The 16746-nt window shown below is 44.1% G+C and overlaps 1 protein-coding gene across 1 annotated transcript in view; it reads right to left on the bottom strand.

The window, feature by feature from the left end:
* gli3 (GLI family zinc finger 3) overlaps positions 1–16746 on the bottom strand; it is a 100958-nt gene that overhangs the window by 34987 nt on the left and 49225 nt on the right. Inside the window, exon 4 of the mRNA XM_023263107.3 lies at positions 12143–12248. Coding sequence (XP_023118875.1) covers positions 12143–12248 — 106 coding nt within the window. The remainder of the gene's footprint in view (positions 1–12142; positions 12249–16746) is intronic.

The raw sequence follows: 16746 nt of genomic DNA, 5'->3' as shown, positions 1-16746 counted from the left end.
AGAGAAGACAAGACCGAGACTGAGAGACACAAACAGGGGAAGGTGGATATATTTGGGGTTCTTAATGATTCAATGGGGAAGACTTCATTAAAGTCCCTTTTTGGTTGTTGATTTAAGCCCTAAAACTCGTCTCTGTGTTTGAAATTTACACATTTAGAAGCCATATGAACAAAAATAAACCCTTCATACCTTTAAAATGCTTAGCTTTAACTCTAAACTGTTGCTTCCTCCACAATGCATGACTCTACATAGTATTGCCTCCCTCTCCACTCAACCCTCTCCAGTCATGGCAGCTCGAGCACACCAGCTCACCTCTGCTCAAACACTGTAAAACTACGTCATGCTACACAATAGAAAGTTGTAACACTGGATTAACTCAATCACACATACACACCATAGAAAACTAATGATACAAAAAAACCCAACCTCGCAAGTTGACAGTAGTAGTTCTGATGTGCGTCCATCATCGCTTTAGCTACAAAATGCACTCACATATGTGAAGAGCGATACAGTGGCTACATGTTTAGGCTTTGTAACCACTTAATGCACCACTATGAAGTTGAAGGTTTCCTGTATGTCTTTCTAGATGGTCAACATATCTTTAGCAAACATTTAAACAGGCGAGGTCTGTTTGTGGATAGACCAGAGAGGACATCAGTGTGGAAACAAAGATCAAGAGTAGCATAGAGCCAGGTGCCCATATAGCTAAACAGGTTAAGTGGGTGACCCATGTACAGGGGCTGGTCCCCGACGCAGTGGCCCGGGTTCGATTCCCGCTCACGGCCCTTTGCTGCGTGTCTTCCCCTGTCTCTCTCTCACTGCATCTTTCGAATAAAAGGCCAAAAAATAACTTTTAAAAAAAAAGAGTAGAGTAGGGCCTCAAAACAGCAGTAGACTCTCACACACTGAGGTGAAATGCGCTCACCATATCCCGGCATTTAAGGTGACTATCGGTTTATCAATGAGGGTAGAGCCAACAGTTTCAAAGGAAGGGACTCACATGCACTAACATGCATGCACAACCAGAGCAGTTACCAAAACAGAGAACAGACAAACTCCAATTACAACATGCACAGAAGCATGTGTAAATTTATTTTCTGCTGAGGACGCATTTACTCCACTAAATCTACTATGTCTTTACATCGCAGATAGTCACTAGTTGCTATGTTAATCCTATATTTATGTTCAAAATCTTGCATATCTGCACCTTTAAAGGCAAAGGAGAAAAGACTATTGGCCTATTTTGCCTTGGCACATTACTCTCGGCACTACTTTAATTAGTATATTTCAGTAGTAAATGAAATCCAGGAACTTGTCTTTTGGCCTTTTCTGGGAACTTTATACAGTCCATGTAATCTGAATTTCCTCCTTTGCATACTAGAAGCAGTTTCTGATTTAAGCTTTTTTCTGCCTGGACAGTGCAGGTTGTGGAGCTGGCAGGATCTGGTGAGCTTGCCTGGCTTTCGGGATAACTACCGGTTTATCAGTGTGGGTAGAGCCAACAGTTTCAAAGGGAGGGACCCACATTCACTTACATGCATGCATGACCAGACCAGGTACCAAAACAGAGAAAATAAAAATAATTTGGATTACAACACACACAGATGGAACTGTAAATTCAGTTTCTGCAAAGGACGCATTTGCTCCACTAAGTCCACTATATCTTTACATTGCAGATAGCTGCAGCTATGTCAATGCTATATTTATGTTTAAAATCTTGCATACTTGCACTTTTAAAGGTAAAGGAGAAAAGACTATAAGCTTTTCTTGCCTTGGTACATCACTCTAGGTACTTTATTGAGTGTATTTCAGTAGTAAATGAAAGCCAGGAACTTGTGTTTTGGCCTTTTCTTGGAACTTTAATAGTTATACAGTCCATGTAATCTGAATTTCCTCCTTTGCTCACCAGCAGCAGTCTCTGCTTTAAGCTTTTCTTCTGCCTGGGCAGTGCAGGCCGTGGAGCTGGCAGGGTATGGTGAGGTTGCCAGGCGTTCAGGGTAAGTATGTACCCCCAGAGCTGCGAAGGCTCTGTGTGACCCCCTGACATCAAAGGCCGGGGTGGGTCCGGGGAGTGGGGAAAGCTTTTCTATTCATGGTCACATCAAGCAGGATTCCCTCTCTGTGGGATACTTCTGGAGGCGTGCCAGACATTCCCATATACTGCACAGTCAGTTCACACACCCTGGCTGTCCAGTTGAATACCCAGACATTCTCCTTCTCCATCTCCTCCCCCTGAGTGTCTCCATCACACTCACATTGTCTACATATAAGCAGCACAAGGAACACGCATACACACTCGTTCTGTCACAGCCATGTACAGTACATCCCCGCAGGCACGTATCACTTCCACGCTACTGGAGTGATAACATATGCTTATCAACGGGAGTCAGTGAGTGTGACAGGCTCAAGTCATAACAAACGGGTCCAGGTGTCAGAGGCTCCGGTTAGTTGTAACCGCCGCCTCTGTGAACTCCAGAGGAGTCACGAACCCACTGAAGTTGTGTCACACATGAGAAACGCTGCTTGTTTTAGATCAAGGCGCCACTTCAACAAAGTCAGGCAGGGATTACGTTTTATCAAAAAAGACAGAGTCACATCTTCTCACCACTTGTGCCGGTTCCAAATTATGACTGCAAACAGTCGTCGTTTCTGAAAAGTTTATGTTTGGCTTTGCCACGCAGCAGGGTATTTTTTTTCTCTCTCTCTCTCGCAAGCCTGTTTTGAAAAGCATTTTTCCACACTGCAATTAAATGTAATTTCAGCCATCGAGATAAGAATGTCTACCAAAACGAATCAACAAGAGTGTATAGCAAGAAAATGAAAACATAAAAGTGAAATTGCACAAAATGAGCCGGGCCTTTTTTCCTGTAATTTCAAGGCGGGTGGAATCAGGGAACAAACATGAGACTTTAAAAAAAAAAAAAAAAAAAAAAAAAGGTTTTCTTGTTCCTTTTTGGTCCTCTCCCATGCTTGATTCTACAAATAGAGCGATCACATTAATGCAACATTCCACCTTCATCTCCGCTCGCTGCAAATTACGTGCTTGATTGCTGTTTTTCTCTTCTATTTTTTCAAAGCAACAGAGTGTAAGCACAGGTGGAATTAGCTCTCAGTCAGTGTTTTGAGATCCTCTGGCATGCCTCGGGCTAGAGAGAAGACAGGCGGGGACTCCTGGGTGTTAAAGTGTTAAACTTCTGAAAACAGGGAGGAAGCGCATCTAGCTTTCTTTTTCCTCTCAAGTAGTGTCTCGATGGCCCCGATGCCTTTACACAAAAACTCAGCTGATGCCTGCAGCTAAACAGGGTTCAGGTTCCACACCCCATCGCCTTCACTACCCGCCAAGTCAGGTAATGAGCATGCATGTCAGTGTTTGCGTGTTTGTGTGTGCGTGCACAGCCTACAGGTGAGGGGCGTCGAGGAGAACGAGTGTGGCCCAGGGGCTGCGAGGATCGGCGTGGATCCGTGAGACGGCTCCACATGATCCCCCCTCTTCAATTCACCACGTCACACTGGGCTGCCGAAATGAGCAGCCGCACGGATGGGCCTGAGCAAATCACAAACAATACACAGCGCTACAAGACAGCAGAGACACACTGCTGGAGATGGTTAATCCGTCAGACAGAGATCTGAGGTAGAACAACAGAAAAAAAAACGGGGGGGGGGGTCGGGAGGAAGAGGAGGAGGAGGAGGGAGAGCTGAGACACAGAGGGAGCAGAACAGGAGCATCAGGTACAAGACACAGAAATATATGTTTCCTTCTCTGCAACTGAAAATCTACTTTTCAGAACGAAATCCATCACGTTTTCCTAATACATACTTCTTGCAGAGGAGGGGAAGGGAAAGAAAAGCCGGACAGAAGAAAGGCAAGCGCTGGTGGGAAAGTGAACAGACACAGCCTACTTTATTCTGGCCATTTCATCCATCTTGTTGGGCTAATAAAATGTCAAGTGGAGTTCCTTGATATTTAATCATGAAGGGGCTGAAAGCGTGGTGGTGCCATGCTCAGGCTTGATGAAGCTTTGGGAGGCTTAAACATAGACTCGTGGAAATTTTGGATATACCCAAAGGAGGATGTTACACAAACCTGCTAGACAAGTGAAACAAAACTGATATGAATAGGGGGGAGAATTCTTAATAAGCCTGCTTTGGGATTTTTTTTGGCTCTAGAAACAAGTTCCCCAGCTTTATTCACTCCTTTTAAATAAACATTCATTCCTAATTAAGTGAAATCACTCACACACAGAGAGGTCAAACAAATGACGGGCACGCAACAAAAACTTCGCTGCAGCTGCGCGCATGACTCTGCATATTTGTGCAGCTCCCACTGAACAACTTCACAAGCTGACGCCCTCTCAGAGACGAAAAAAAGTAAGATGGGAGGCAGAAACAGCGAAAGGGGGCTTCATTTTGGCCCAAACAGATGAATTATTAGATGAAACCAGCCTCAATCGTGCTATCAGATGTAATGGACGCCACATCTGATAAGGGAGATAACAGAGGGCTGAGAGAAAGGAATCGCTTTATGTGATATGAATTAATTTTCATTGGTGAGGAGAGAATAAAAGGAGTGAAATTCTTCTGCGATTCTGAAGATAAACAAATAGAAAAAAAAGGGAGGCGACGAGGTGCAGACGGAGTAATGAACTCATTTCTTCTCCCATTAAAACTGGCAGTGGAAGCTCAGCTCGACTAAAAGCATTTTATAACCAACATGTGGTCATATTTGTTTAGATTCCCTTCAATCATTTATTGAAGGCTCCGGCTAGGAGGGATGCAGGAGAGAGAGGGAGGAAAAGGAAAGGGAGGGACGGGGAGAGAGAGGATGGAAAATGAGGAGAGTTGGAGAGGATTTATGACCCTGTTCCCCTGGTCTCGTTACTTGCTATAACTGGCCCCCAGAGTGGGATCGCAGGGTCTGGAGCCCAGAGATCAGAGTAATGGAAATTCCACATTTCTACACGGCTACAGCATGACGTCTGTAGGGCACAGGTTGAGTGAAAAAAAAAAAAAAGCTGAAAACCGACTCTTTAAAGTAAAATTGACTCAAACATCCTTCACTAGGTAAAGAAGCAACCGCTCTGAAAATCATGCATTCTTCTAATTTGCGGAGAACAACGTCTAAGTGATGGCTTTTTAAAAACCACCACATGTGAGACGTCAGGACAGCGGCAGCCTGAGGCGGTGGAGACGACGTGAGGCGGCGTGCTGTTCTATCTAATAGGTCCTCACCAATGAGAGGAGGGTCTTTTACAAAACCAATTAAGAGGCAGGAAGGCTCATAAAAGTGACAGTCTGACACACCCGTCAAATAAGTTACCAGTGAAACCACTAAAAGCTGCTTTTACCTGTGTGCTCCTTAGGAAAGTAATATATCATATGAAGTCAATGTTATTTAAGGTTTACATAGTGCTTCTATTAGGCACATTTTGAGCAATATAGCAGAGGATTAATCAATTAATTAATTAGTTGATTGACATAATGTGATTTTTTAGCCTAAAATCTCTAAAATAATCTGCTTCTGCCTTCTCCAAAGTGAGAATTTGGTGTTTTAACGTAACTACATATGAGTGCATATTTTTTGTGAGTGGCCTTTTTCCACTGCTTATATTTATTATATAAAAAAATAGGAACCGATACTAAATACACAGTCATCACTGGTTGCAGCCGTGCTTTAATGCATATGCAAAATATTTAAATGCTTCAGTAAACGGCTTATTTTGCAAACTATAAATTATTAAATGTCTAAGATGAAAAAAATGTAGTCTGAATTGTGAGAGGGTGAGCAGCAAATGCCTTAAAAAACAGGGGAATAAATGTGTATTTACACATATTTAGCATATTTCATATTTAAGAGGAAAATAAAAGGTGAAGAATTACACACAAAAAAATAACAAATGTCAGTGAAATCATCCTAAAAAAGTAAAATTATTTCTAAATGTGTGTGTGTGTGTGTGTGTGTGTGTGTGTAAGCATGGCTGCACAAGCACACACACACACACACACACTCTCACTCGCACACATTAGCGCAGAGCTTTTGGCACCTGCCTGTTATCTCTTCCCCTCAGACCTGGTTTTCCATTGTGCTCCTTGGGAGAGCTACAAATTGAGATCTCAAAACATGAAGAGGGGGCAAATGACTTGTGCATAGAAAAGCCAAATCCACTAATGTGTTACATGTGCAAATTCACAGGCCTCGTATTAGAGATTAATGTATTCCCCTTTTATCGAAAATGTACCTTTTTTGAATGCTAGTTTTTAATGGAGCCTTAAATTAAATTCAACCGACGCTGACGAAATGATAATGAAAGGGGAAATATTTGTTAAACGAATAATCAGACGGGATTTGATTTGCATGAGTAAAATGGAAGAAATCAGATTGGAAATACTATGAATTCTTTTCTTTTGCCGACGATTTAAGATGGATTAAATCAGTCATAAACCATTGAAAAAACATCAAAAATGCACTTAATATCTAGGGAGAAATACAAATACACACAGCAGCCTCAGTCGACGGTAATCCTAGCCTGGTAAGTAGAGTTTTGGAGCATGTCTTAACAGATCTCCACAGGTAATGACTCAACCCTAAAACCTTTACAGGCCTTGTCAAATATCTGCTGTGCCAACCTCGTATTTTTTTTTTCCCCCTCTCTCTTTTTTTTCTCTCAACCTGCTGGATCCATCATTCTCAAAATACACAGGTGCTTTCAAAATATCACGGTCCTGTGCACAGGCTGAGGAGAAAAAAAAGACTACACTGCCCATTTGGGGTTCTGAAACTGGTGTATTACAAAAAAATAGATATACTGTAACTTCAATCTGCCCACATTTCTGCTTAGGCATTTATCTCCTTTCTCTCTAAATCCTGAAATTGCCTCAGAAAAAAAAGGAGGAGGGGGGGAAGAGAGATACTTCCCCTCCTCGCACATTTTCACAGAGTGGCGCACAACTTTCTTTCTTCCCTTTTTTTTGCCTCTTTTTTTCTCCTGTGAAAATTGAAGAGGCTTTATGTCAAATACGGCTAAAGCCAGCCTCTCCATATCAAACAACGCAGCGCGAAAATTACTGTGGCGATGATAAGGCTGCCAGATAGAGAGGGAGAGGAGAGCAAGGGGGGGAGAAAAACTGAAAGGAAGTGACTCTACTCAATTATACTGCAAAATTGGTATGACTGAATATTTTTCATTCAGGTGACTGATAGTATCAGTGAAACTGCAATGCAGATAAATAAAGGAGCCTTCTGTCAAGAATAAACACCATTAATCATGAAGCCAGCTACTGCGTGACCGCCTGTCCCCCCGACTTACTCCATAGAGAAAGTATTAAAGAAGGGGGGAGGCTGGGGGGAGGAGACGAGGGAGGGAGGATGGAGGGGAAACCAGCGACTGCACCAGAGAGGGGTGACCTATGAAGTCACACAGAATGGGTTTTGGACAGTTTGAGAGGAAGATGAAAAAGTGGCCTTCGTCTTCCTGCCCCTGGTTTTTTTGGTGACAGCAGCCGTATCTGGACAGAGATTATCAGACGCGATTGTGGGCTAATCATTAATTCCTAATGTAATTTATAGCTTCACTTCACATTCTAGTTTAGTCTAGACAATATTCAAATGTGAGCGTTAAGGGCAAATTTTCAAACAGGCGATTTTGCATCCGGTTTACTGCAGAAAATCTGAAAAAAAGAGAAAATTGTTGGGAAATGTTACAAAAATTAAGTTGCAAAATATTCCAATATCATATTTTATGAAGGCAAAAATTAGAAAATGAGATATAAATTATCAAAAGAGGCCTTTACACAGCGCAAATAGCCACAGATGAGACTGTAACTAACAAAACCTTTATCCTCCTGCACCTACTAAAGCTACACCAGGTCCTGCTTCCTTTCTGTTGTTTTCCAGTATATATATAAAACTGTGTGTAGTTGTGTACTTGTGTGTGTCAGTACTGCACTGCTCGGCCTCGTCCCATCTGGAAGGAGGTGTTGAGATAAGACTATAGTCTTTATGCTAAGCAACATGCCGCTCCTCCATGCGCAGATTGGGCGCTCTGACAACAGTTTATGTAAATAACAAAAGAACTCGGCGCACAGCGAAACAGCAAACAGCCTCGGTGAGGACACTGAGGGGGAAGCGTGTAAGAGTCGATGCAGCCGAACGGCGCGAGCGTCTCCGATGCTTGGAATTAGAGGGTAACAAGGTGGTTCGGTCACGTTTAGTGCCATATTGCGCTCTTTATGCAAAGCAAAGCTTCTGAAGCAACAGCTCACGCAGCCTTTAAGTCAATTAACTCCTTGCTGGTTCCTCGTTTTAGGAGCTGAGGTTGCGCTGCGATGACAGAGTCGAGCCGCAGATCTCCCCTGGTACCTTCAGAATACCTTCCAGTCAGTGGAGGCCTGCAGCTGAACAAACATGCTGCTGAATGAAATAACCACACAGCCTGGGAACACGGAAACACACCCTGAGAGCCCCCACCTGCACTGGGCCTCCACTGACAGAAAATAAAAACCCATGACTTTATTCATGAGTCACACTGACAAGTTTTCTTTTCTTCAAAATGCTACTTTTTTTTTTTTTTTTTTTAAGCCATTTGGAGCCTCAGATTGTTGTATTTCAAAAAAAAAAAACTTAATGCATTTTTGACACTGAAAAGGAAAAAGGGACAATATGTAAACAAATTTATTTTATTTCACCTTTAAGAAAAGTAAAGCAATGTTAAGCATTTGTTTTCAAACTGCAATCCTTCAACAAATGCTACATTTTAAGAAAAATCTCCTGCTGTCTACAGAAGTTTCCTCATACATCCATAATTAAAATGAAAGAAGTCAGAGCTCAGAGCACTCTTTTTGTTTTACAACTTTATAGACTCTTAAATTGACTCTGTCAGTTTGACTTAATTCTTTTTTTAAATTCACATTGTGTGTAAAGGGTTGTGAGTCAATTGCTTATCCCGTAAGAATGTTTTGGTTTTTTTAGTGGCCTCATTCACAGCACGAGGGCCTGGGACTCCAGAGTAAACTCCGATGCTGATAATTGACTTGTGACGAATACCTCTGTTTGTTCTGAGCGGTCTCCGGGTGACTGAGAGCCGGCGTCGAGCCGCATGAGAGGGCTGTTTTGTTTTGCTGTGTACCGTGGTCAGGCAATAAAGCCCGAATGAAAGGAGCGGTCTCTTCTCTTGGCCCCGGCCTCCCCCCCTCACCCGAAAACTCCCATTAAGCCAGTCCCGCACAATGGTGGTGGCAGAGGGGACCAGAGCTCCCATGGAGAGCCTGCTCTTCACTAGTCAATGTGTTTATTTAAGCAGGAAGCATCTTCTCCAGGAGGAGGAGAGGCTCTTTTCTGTCTTTGGTGAGGCTGGAGGTAAAAGGTTTCTAGACTTGGGAAAAAGACAGACTTTGAGACAGAGAAAAAACTCTTCCTGGTTTTGGATTAGTGTACTCAGAATGTAAGAAAAACTGTGAAGAAGCTTGTTGCTGGGATTAGTTTCAGCTCGAACAGAAACTCCTCTTAAGTGCTGTTCTTTCACGAGAATATACAAGTTTCCCAGTAAAAGCAGGCAGCCACATAAGGGACCCCCACCCCCTCCTCTGACCCCGAGGCTTTAATATTGAATGGCACATTGGTACCTTCCCCACAAGAATTCATAAACTAAACGATTAGCCTCTGTCTGTAATTGCACTCTCCCTTGCCTAATAGGGGAGGTGAGGTAAAGAGGGAAAAAAACAAAGGACAGTTAATTTGTGATTTCCTCTGCTCATTTGAAGGCAAATTAAGTGTCAAACAGCTAATACAGAGCATATTTCATTTTATGAGCTTTTAATTTAATTCCACCGCCTCATATCGCTGGAGCCCGTTAGCCGTGCTGCTAACGCCCGCTCCTCGGCTGAAAACGAGGGCCATAAATAAACATGTTTCAATTAGGCCCTTCACAGTAATAGGATATGATCCTGTTCATTTGCCACGTACGGATGGTGGATGTGTCATTGTGGCGGGGAGGAAACAAGCTGCTGGGCGTTCGCCGGTGTTTTTCTCCGGCCACGGATGCCCGGTGGTGGCTGGGCTTGTGTGCGTGCGTGGCGGGGGGAAGCCGGCTGGATTGATGGAACTGCCGCAGGGCCAACCCAACTGTAATTACAGGCCGTAATGAGAGGTTGCATGGGGAAGTACTGCAATAATAGTCCCTGTGTACTTAGGCATATCTTTGAGAGGGCTAATAACGATTAATTCTGCGCACCGAGGAGAACTTGTCTTAAAACAATTCAATATTTCTCCATAAGCCGCCTCCTGTCCTCCATTTCCCTGAAGCGACAGCTATACGTCGACTGCCTCTATTTGCTCGGGCCGGCTACAAGCAGCATTACCGAGGAGGAGAATGCATCGCTTAAACCCTGGCAGAGATTTTTTTTTTTTTGGGCTGCAGTTTCACGCTTGTAAAGTTTCGCCACAGCTAAAACTTGCACAAACCTGGGAGTGCAATTAACTCCAATTTGCCATCAGGTGGTTGGACGCAGCTGTAATACCACGAGTGATGAGGGCTTCTTCTCGCTGAGGAATTCGAAGCTGCTTTTTTAATCAAGCGGCAAGGCAATATTGCTGTGTGAAGTAGTTGCGGGGATGATTTCTGCATGAAACCCACGTAAGCTCATAGATAACGCGCATGACAGTGAGTTCACAGACTTGATTTGAATAAGGCCGGCCACTCAACAGCTGTCTTATAATCATGACAAATAGTTTCCCTCAACATAGTGTGTCATATTAAACAGCTCTATGCTTAATGGTTTGGATAAATAGGCCTTAAGTAGCGTGGCAGAGCGCGGCCATGTCTCCGCTGACAGCAAACCAAGCGCATAGATAACTCCTGTCTGGACAGAGTGACTGAAGACACCGGCGCTGCGTAACTTCTCCCCTTAATTCAATTCCCTGGCTCTGTTCCGTGTTGCCCCACTCCCTTCCTTCCTCATTTTTCTCCCACCTCCCTCCTAACCTGCGCTCCACATCGCACCAAAGCGCTCCTGACGGATAACAAGCCCGGCTGTTTGCTTGAGCCTGTGTTGCCTGCGCGTGTTCGCCCCATTATCTTCGCATAAGCTAAATACTAAATTATATTTGCCATTTTGTTTGCAGTGACACGGGGCATCAATCACCTCCCTTTTTTTATTTCCTCGCCTCTCTCTCTCTCTCTCTCCCCTACTTTCTCCCTCTGCTGCTGCAGCTCCCCCTGAGCAAGGAGACGAGGGGGTTGAGAGGTGGGGTGGGCCGGAGGTGGAGGGGACATAAAAAATTCATTACGCTTAGTGGCACATCAGCAAGGGAGAGATATGACTCCTGAGGAGGAGAAAGGGGGGAGTTGATAATGATGAAGAATATCAAACATAATGCGGCCCAAGTAGCTGCCCCATCCAATTTGTCCCCGTCGCGCCATGATCGCTTCCTTCGTGTCTGCGGTTAGGAAACAAGCACCGCAAGGACGATGAAGCACCTCCTTGCACTGTTTGGATGCAAAAAATACAAATGATAGAGAGTGAAGGAGGGAGACTGGAGACAAGGAGAAATAATTTGTACATGCAAGGGAGTGCTTTGAAGTTCTCGGCTGACCTGGCCAGCACCATCAGAGGAACTCCAGGGAAATGTGTAATAAGCCTGCTTTTAATAACTCCTTCTTTCGAGGCATGACGCCATGTTTTTACCTGACTTCATGTTTGAGAGAATGTACATGTATAGTCTGAGGCGGTGTACAGTTCATATGTCAGGAGCCCATCTTTGTCTGTCAGAGATGGGTGGATGTCAGCGGAGGCACTGCTTCCTTCTCTTGACAGGACTTGATCACTGCTCTTATGAGAATTGCGCGCTCCCAGGCTTCCCTCGCCCTGCTCTCATTTCCATGTCTCTGACACATGTTCATTTGCGTGTCTCTGACATGCGGATCATGTTGCGCACGTACAGGGCCGTGGCCTTTGATCCTGAAAGGCAAAGAGAGGCGCCCCGGCACCCATGAGGAGGACTGCTCCACGCCCACGGGCCGGAAGGAAGTTTTGGGAGCTCGATTTGTATCGGCGTTAATAGCGGAGGGGGAAGCTAGATGGTGACGTGCATGATGCAGCTGAATCGAACGTGTTCTCCGCAAGATTTCAGAGTGTGTTTGGGACTTACACATGGAGAGGGGGCACGGGGGAAGGCTCGTAGATGTAACGTCCCTGGGCATGTCTGTCGTCGATGGGCACTGGAGGGTGGAAGGTTGGGAAGAACTGTGGAGTAGCTGTATGGAAGAGAAAAGAGAGGGAACGTTATTCTTTACACTTTGCAATACCCGCAGTTCTTCTAAAATCATATTGTCATGTGAATCCAGTCCCTCCTCGGTTAATCTAAACAGCAGCCATAATGAAAGGCAGTGGTTGATGGCTATCTTTCAGCTGACCCACCCAAATGAGACCTCATTAAATGCACAGAGCTACAAGCTGCACTGTTCCAAACTGTTTCGCCGAGGAAGTCTTTGTAAATGTCTCGAGGCTGATAGAATTCAAAATAAACAGTGATAAATAACCGTAAGAGAAGCAGCCAAATGGCACATTTCTCATCGTGCCAAGCATAATATGGTTTTGTACAAAGAATAACATTTAAGTACAACCAATGAGACGTACAAAAAACATCCTTTTCCATTTCAGTGTTTTGTCACAGAGAATCCGGAGGCTTCTTTTTTTTTTCCCCCCACCCTCCACATAAAACATTAAAACATTTGCATAATACGAGCTTCCAAGCCTTTCTCTATTTTTACCCCCGAAACTGAAACTGTTGAGCTGCCACCAGACTGAATATGCATGCACCCATCTTCGAACCTTAACTGAACTCGATGGCATACACTTAAAAAGTAAAGCTGGAACTGTGTCACAACTGTGGATCCACTGTGAGACGAGTCGTAACAAGCAAACCAAGAGTGGGGATTTTAGCACAGATGCTGCCTTCTTGAGAGCCTAAATGAGTTAAAACTTGCACAGAAAGACAAACAGCTCACGACTTTTCACACACAAATGAATCACATCATCGCTCACTTCATTCATTTAGTATGAACACGTCTCGCAGTTCCAACACGTGTCACTTTATTGCCTGTTAGGGAGCCCGTTGCCAAGTTGCGTATCACCACCCCGAGGCAAAGCATGTGTCAACATCTGCATAACTTCACGCAGCAAGTCTCTGAGGCTGCTAGCTATGAGTTTTTTCTCTCTCAATTTTTTTTTTTTTTTTTTTTTGCTTGTAAACATTTAGAAGCGTGAGCCAAGAGGGCAGATGGCCAAACGGTGGGGTGCCCAACAGCTCTACAAGTGTTGGGCCATGACAAATGCAGCTGCATGGCAGAGCAGCACAGCAGGTGTTGATCCCTGAGCACGTCTCAGGTCCGCTTACCTCATTGCTCATTCATTCATTGGGATGATAATTGCCGGCTTGGGCCAAAACGGCTAGAATTAAGAGGTGATCCATTTGGTGGTGTTGTAATCCTGTTGCATTAGAATTTTAATGAAGGTCTCCCATAAAGGTCCATAAAAATTAGGTGGCTCGCAAGAAACAAATTAAAAACAGACTTATCCATACTTTTAATAATGGATGCACCAAAAATATTGGACCTTATACTTTCGTATCTGACCCTCTACAGGACCCTCAATTAAACGGATGTCCAAGTGATGCAACTGGAGTGTTTTTGGAAGCTCTTTCCAGAATGACAGACAAAATAATTCAGATGTAGGATGCCCCGTGTGTATTCATCTGACATGATAGATTGCCGTAGTACCTTTCTCAGCTTACATGACACATATGACACACACACTGTTTTCTGCACTGAATCCTGTTGATGCATCAGACAACTGCTTGCCTTCTGAGGTCTTTTAAAGGGAGACTGCAGTAGAAAAAGTCCAGAGGCTTGGATGTGCAAACAACTCTTAAATCAAGGTCCCAAGTTCAAACAACTGCCTCTAGCTCCGATGTTGATTATCGTTTCCCTGAAATACCACTCAGAGCAACATAAAGGTTTGCTTAAAAACTTAGGCAAACTTCTCAAAGCCGTGCAAGTTTTCACAATAGCAGAGATAAGTGGTGAAAGCCTCCTCCATCCAGCTCTGGCAAGTATCCGACCACTTCGTCTCTGTCTGTTTGATAGTTCTCTCTTGATGACTCAGTTTTGGCCCGGCTCACCTCGGCCGACTCCAGAGCTGCTGAGGGAGGGAGGGATGAGGGGATGCTGGGAAGGAGGGGATGGGCTTCTGGTAGACAAGGGCTGGATCTGCTTTGTTTACTCTCCACAGCTCCAGCTCCCGGGCTGTCGGCCCTCGGCTGTCAGACTCGGAAATGAACCTTCAGGTTTAGCAGGGTCTGTGCGCGGTGCAGCAGCTCGATGGGAGTAAAAGCTTCATGTTCTCCAGTCTTACTCATCCCTGCCCACGTAGCAGGAACTTTATACTAACCTCTGTCATGTCGGGCGGTGGGGGATAACTATAGAGATTACAAGCTGTGAAATCACTTTAAACACTCCACCCCTTCACCCCTGCAACATACACCTTCATTCCCACATCCGCCACTCCTCATTGAATTACCCAGATCCCCCTTTTTGTTTATGTCTCTGGAGCTACTCACTCAGCGAAGCCCTGTGCCTCGACTGGATCCTTTTTCTTACTCCTTCATCACTCTTTCCCCTCCCTCCTCCTGCCCATGACTTTGTCGCATGGCAAACCGTTCCGCTGAGGTTTATTTAAATCCAACCCAGAAGTTTACTTTACCATGGCCCTATCTAAATAGAGCCTGCCACCTCTTTTACACCAGCACAGCTCTCCATTAGCAAGGCAAACAGCCCCCGTGTCACTAGAGGGAATGTATACAGTCACAAAGAACAGAGAGCAAAAGGAAAGAGGGAGAAAGGCTCCATCCTGCAATCCATCTCCAGTGTTTCCTGTAGGGACTCCTTACTGTTTACTCTGGGACTAAATTGCCCCTGCTCTTCTGGATATTCGGGGGTATTCTCTAATACAGAATACAGCTGGAAGGCACACAGGAAGCCAAAAAAACACACGTCACAGTTTTTACCTTCCCATTGCGGCCACACAACCACCAAGCATTCCTAAAGAAAGTGTAATCACCAGCGTTTTGTCCCCATTGCATATGGTAAACCACTGAGCCGGATTAAATAAATCATCTCAAGCAATCAAATACTGAAAGTCAGGAATGTTGAAGACTTTTCTTTTGCATCTTTTGAAACACAGAACGGGTAACATTTTCCATAGTTTTCAACCGATTCATCGGCTCTTTAGAACATTTTAATGACCTCAGTACAACTTCTCAGAGCAGCAGTATTCATTTTTTTTGGTTTATTTTTTCCTTTCTTTTTCAGTCTTTTAGGAGACGGGATGGAAGTCATTAAGACATGATTACAAATGGGTCTTCATGAAAGGGCAACTAGAAGCAAACTTTGACCAAGCTCATTAATTCTAATTCATCACAAACTCACCGTGCTCAGGACCAAAAGCCAGCTTCCCCTTCATTAAAGAGAGGATGGTAATTGCCTTGTCCTTTATTGGACACTTGAATCATTTCAAAAAGAAGGAGGAGGACAAGGGGAGATAAAGCCTGAAGCACATCATCTGCAACATCCTCATTGGTTAATTTCTTTTAATAATGGACGTTTTGCCACTGCAGATCTTCACTGTGCTTTGGGATGTATTTGATGTGATACTTGCAGAGAATTTGAGCTGTCACTTTCTGGTCTGATTCGGGGTTTTGATAACGCAAACAATTTCTCATCTCCCTTTTTTGTTGTCAACTCAGCATTGTGAGTTTATTGTCTTGACGGATAAACCGGAGCTCGAGCTCTCCTCTGGCGAGGGTTCACTGACTCTGCTCTAACAGAGTGTCACCTGCAGCCGAGGACGAAACACTCCTCCATAAACACCACACTTCTCATCGACGCTCGGCTGCGAGAGCACAAAGAGCCAGTGACAGATTGTCATAAGCGACTAAGGCGGAGTGAGAAAAGGGCTGCTGGGGCCTGCTCCAGAGGTTTGTGAATTGCTAATGTGGAACATATGAAGCCTGTGCCGGGGCTGTGACTGCCAGATTTCATTATGCCACCTCTCTCCCCGCTCATGATCTCACTGTTCAGGCACGCTCGTCTGCAGCGAGGCCTGCAGTTACGCCACAACTCTGCAGCACTTTGCAGAGAGCGTGAAAGATGCTCGACACTGTTAGCACGCTTCAAAGTGCATGTATGTGCAGCTCTTGTTGTTCTGGAAGTGATACAAGCGCATGTACATGACTTCAATATGCAAAACAGGCACATTTGGGTGCACTACTTTACTTGTGCAATTTAGTGATTCTTGCTGATGTCACCTTGAGATACTTGGAGCAGAGGTTACCAACATTTTTACACTATAAACTCTTAAAATTAAGAAACTGAGTGTTTATTTGAACCACTTCAGAAGCCTGGGGATGTGAACAAATCTAATAAGACTTGATTAGGTTTGTAGTCAATAAAAGAAAATTGAGTGATGTAGGTTTACTGGAGTTGGTATTGATGATCAATAATTGGTTATCAAGGCTACCAAAAATGTATATTGACAGTAAAAATCTAAATTTAGAATAACACAAGCTCATGCCTTCATTTATTTATAATTGGCCTATGTTTAATTAAAAGAGACCTTTTCAGCATTTTTCCTTCAGTCTTTATAAGCTGTTACTCGTGATGTGTAACCAATCAGATAGTGCTGTGGGCGTTAAAT

The sequence above is a fragment of the Amphiprion ocellaris genome, chromosome 22, assembly GCF_022539595.1.
Source record: "Amphiprion ocellaris isolate individual 3 ecotype Okinawa chromosome 22, ASM2253959v1, whole genome shotgun sequence".
NCBI classification, from domain to species: Eukaryota; Metazoa; Chordata; class Actinopteri; family Pomacentridae; genus Amphiprion; species Amphiprion ocellaris.
The sequence above is the reverse complement of the archived record's forward strand: the minus strand, read 5'-3'. Positions and strand labels throughout refer to the sequence as shown.